At 50.6% G+C, this 3,848-nt stretch overlaps 1 protein-coding gene across 2 annotated transcripts in view; it reads right to left on the reverse strand.

Annotated features, from left to right (window-relative positions):
- Window positions 1-199: 199 nt before the first annotated feature.
- SLC43A3 (solute carrier family 43 member 3) overlaps window positions 200-3,848 on the reverse strand; it is a 27,047-nt gene continuing 23,398 nt past the window's right edge. For both annotated transcript variants that reach the window (XM_015569342.1, XM_006772052.2), the window contains 3 exons: window positions 1,690-1,876; window positions 942-1,065; window positions 200-394 (listed from right to left, as the gene is read on the reverse strand). In XM_015569342.1, coding sequence (XP_015424828.1) covers window positions 290-394; window positions 942-1,065; window positions 1,690-1,876 — 416 coding nt within the window. In that variant the 3' untranslated portion in view covers window positions 200-289. The remainder of the gene's footprint in view (window positions 395-941; window positions 1,066-1,689; window positions 1,877-3,848) is intronic.

Below are 3,848 nucleotides of genomic sequence, written 5' to 3' on the forward strand. Positions count from 1 at the left end.
GGTTGAGCATCGACCTATGAACCAGGAGGTCATGGTTTGATTCCCGGTCAGGGCACATGCCTGGGTTGCGGGCTTGATCCCCAGTGCGGGGCATGCAGGATGCAGCTGACCAATGAATCTCTGTCATCGTTGATGTTTCTATCTCTCTCCCTCTTTCTTCCTCTCTCTGAAGTCTATAAAAATATACTCAAATAATAATAATAATGGCTACTTAATACATGTAGCCAGGGTGGGCAAAGTCTTTCTGGACACGGGTGCTCCAAGAAAGATAAACAAAAGCATCCGAGGGCTAAAAAGTAGCTGCTGGGGAGGTTGCTTTCTGCCGGCACTCGAGGTACACCAGGACGGGGTGGGCGAAGGTCAGGAGAGTGACCAGCACCAGCATCACGTTCACCTGGAGGGGGAGGGGCAGAGTGAGGCGGAGCCCAGGACTGAACAGCACCCACCACCAGCAAAGGGACCAGAATTCTGCCTGGTTCCTCTTCCACTGTCCACTCAGACACCATGGTGCCTCAAGGAAAGACTAGCGGGTGCTTTTCATTCTGCCCTGTGGAGTGGGCTGGGGAAAGGATCTTATGCCCATTTCACAGGTGAAGAAACAGAGGCCTCCAGAGCAGCCAGTGACCTGAGCAAGGTCACGTGGGAAGGGGGTGGAGGCCCCAGCTAAGCACCCCTCTCCTGACTATTAAGTGAGGTTGTCCAATGTCATTCTAGCAATTCTCCTCGGTTGTAGCTTCAGTCCTTTCTTTTTCTCCCAACAACTGATTGGAACTCTTGTTCTACACTCTGCTGACCTTTTAAATGCGGCTGACAGAGCTGTGCGGTGGTCAGGGCACTCTCAGGTTTGGAGGCGCCCCCTGCTGGGGTCCCACAGAGTTGCCCCAGGCTGAAAATCCTTGCTGGTCAAAGGCCAGGATCCCTGCTGTCCCCAGAGTACTCACGTAGAACGGGTCGTTCTGGAGGGGGCCTTTGATGAGCATGAAGATGGGGAACTGCAGCAGAGACACAATGGCTGACAGGGCCATCACCAGCCCAAAGAGCTTTCCAAAGTGCTCCGAAGGGAAGCTAGGGAGACACAAGGGGGTTCCAGTGAGCTTCAGGGTCCCTCCCCCTAGTAGGGGGCCTGGCCTCGGTGGGCCTTTGTCAGCCACTTGCTCCCGACTCCCCTGTCCTAGGCTTGCCTTCACCCACCCATCCCCACACAGCCCTTCCCCCTCTGGCGTGGCTCAGCCTTTAAAACCACAGAACACCGAAAAGGCATTGTGCCGGGCCCTGGGAAACCAGCAGGGACCCAGACACAGGCTGTGCCCTGGGGAGGCCTCAAGGAAAGGACAGACATATCAACAGATCACTCTATGCCAGACGATGCATGCACTGAGGAAGCAAGACTAGGTTGGGTACCAAAGGCACAAAGAAAGAAACTTTCTTTCCTGGGAGAGTTGGAACAGAGGGCCCTGCCTGGTGAATAGGAGTTCACTGGATAGATAACAGAGGCAGAGGGGAGAGCTGATGTGAAGGCTCCCACCAGCTCCCACCTCCAGGCATCACCCCCTCTACCTGCTCCCAGACCCTGTCTCCCTCACCTGACCACCGCCAGGCCCATCCTCACCTCCTAATTTCTTACCTCCAGCACACTTCTTTTTCCCTCAGTGTGTCCCCCATTATGTAACGCACCCCAAGCCCACTTACGCAATGGTGAGGAAGGCAGCGTTGCCCCCGTAGAGGAAGGAGCGGCTGATTACTTGCAGGACGAAGGTGCCATACTGGAGGGGGAGGACGGGGACCGAGGCACAGATGGCAAAGCCCAGGCACAACAAAGACGTCAGGGCCAGCGAAGGCACCGCGGCGGAAAGGGCTGTGACTGAGGCTGAGGAACCTGGTTCAAAGGGGGAGAGGAGAGGCTGCCTGGAGGGGGCACCATGGAGGGCAGGGAGGGGGCGAGAAGATGGGGAGAAAAGGAGGAGCCACCATGCACCCAACCACCCAGGCCAAAGCCTGGGGTCATTCTTGAATCCTCCTTCTCCCACATGCCCCATCTCCAATCCATCGTCAATGTTGATAATCACCGCTTAAATATCATTCAGATGTACCCACTCCTCTCCATCCCCACTGGCGCTTTCTGGTCATAGGCCACCATCAACTCACTCATAGATTCTTACAATGACCTCTGACTGGGCCGCGAATCAGCTCTGGCCCCCTCTAACCCAAAGCCAGTTTTTCTCAGTAGCACTACAGGTGATGGCCAAAGACTGGACGCCATCCAAATAGCCACCAAGAGGGGAATGCCACATCGACTCCGCTGCAGCCACACTGGAGAACCAGGCAGCAGCCCAAGGGATGAGGGCAGATCCCTGTGGAACGGGACAGGGGGGAGGAATTCACTAGTCAAGAGTTTTCCAGTAGCTGATGCCTCAAGCTGACAAAAGCCACCCTCTAAAACCGAGAGGATTGTGTCTACCGGTCACAGGTACTGGATTGGTAAAGTTTCCACTGGCCAAAGACAGGACAATTCAGGCATCCAGAAGAACGCTGATAGAAATGCATTCAAATATATTTAAAATTAAACTCTTAAAGACAAACAACGGGTAGTCACCCTAGAGGTTGCTAAGGCAACGTCATTATTATGAAATGCAAACAGAGGAACAACCAAGCATTTATTTCAGAATAACAAACAGATCATAAGGAAAAGTTCCTCTTTCCAGGGGAATTCTAGCTATTAAAAGCGGGAGGGAAGCCAGAAATAGAAAATCGCCATTTTGTAACCCTAATACAATAATGGGTCCAGGCATTGATCCTCAATGGCGGCTAAAATCATTAGGCAGGCAGCTGATGGGAAACGTTATAATGGGCCATCGGACGGACATTGTCTGAACCCACTGATCAATCCTAACATCATAAAGCAGGGACAACGGTACCAGGGGCCCACTGCGCTCCAGCGCTGAATCATTCTCACCCAAAAATATTACACCAAGTCTTCTCAGCCTCCAATCTGCCTGTTTACGAGAAATACCCAATCAAAGAGACATTTTTTTTCAGTGACAGGAAAAGGATGCCAAATCCAAAATTGGGAGATTTGACAGGCCAAATTGCCGGAGTCCATTTATTGTCTTCACTAGCTGAGTTTAGACAGAGACCCCCCAGAAGCTGGTAGCCCTTGAAAGTCCTAGTAAAGGTCAGGGCTTGAAAGTCCTAACAAAGGTCAGGGCTGTGCACCACCCAGTTAATCTAGGAACCACTCAGTTAATTTAGGTAATAATAGTTGAAGCATCCCCACCTTAGTTCCCTTAATTCCTTAGATACTTATGTAGATCCTTGTTGATTATTGTTAATCAGATACTCCCAGAAATCTATTGATGAGTTAATCTGCTGATCCGTGTGTCATTGAAACCTCCTTACCCTAAGGGCTACTCCAGATCAAGTCCTTCAGGACTTGGCCGCCTGGTCCCCCAATATTGCAAAATTATCTCGTGTCTTTTTCTCTCATTTGTTGTGCGGCTCCTCTTTCAGATACCGAACCCTACTCCACGCAGAACGTGGAGGGAGTCTTACTCAACACCAAATGACCTGGTTTCTTCAACAAATAAACAACAGGGTGGGGGAAAGTGAGAGCAGGGCACAGATTTTTAAAGACAGAAAAGGAACACCAAACAACAATACATTGTGTGGGTAATATTATTATACTTAAAATCCATTTATTCTTGAAATATTAATGTTTATTGCATGTAATATTATCATATGTAAGATTATTTTTCTTGGGAGAACCAAGATGGCGGCATAGGTTAACGCCGGAGTTTGCTGCCTCGAACAACCACTTCAAAAGTGAAACTAAAAGACGGAACGGAGCTCAT

Source organism: Myotis davidii, unplaced genomic scaffold, assembly GCF_000327345.1.
Source record: "Myotis davidii unplaced genomic scaffold, ASM32734v1 scaffold1286, whole genome shotgun sequence".
NCBI classification, from domain to species: Eukaryota; Metazoa; Chordata; class Mammalia; order Chiroptera; family Vespertilionidae; genus Myotis; species Myotis davidii.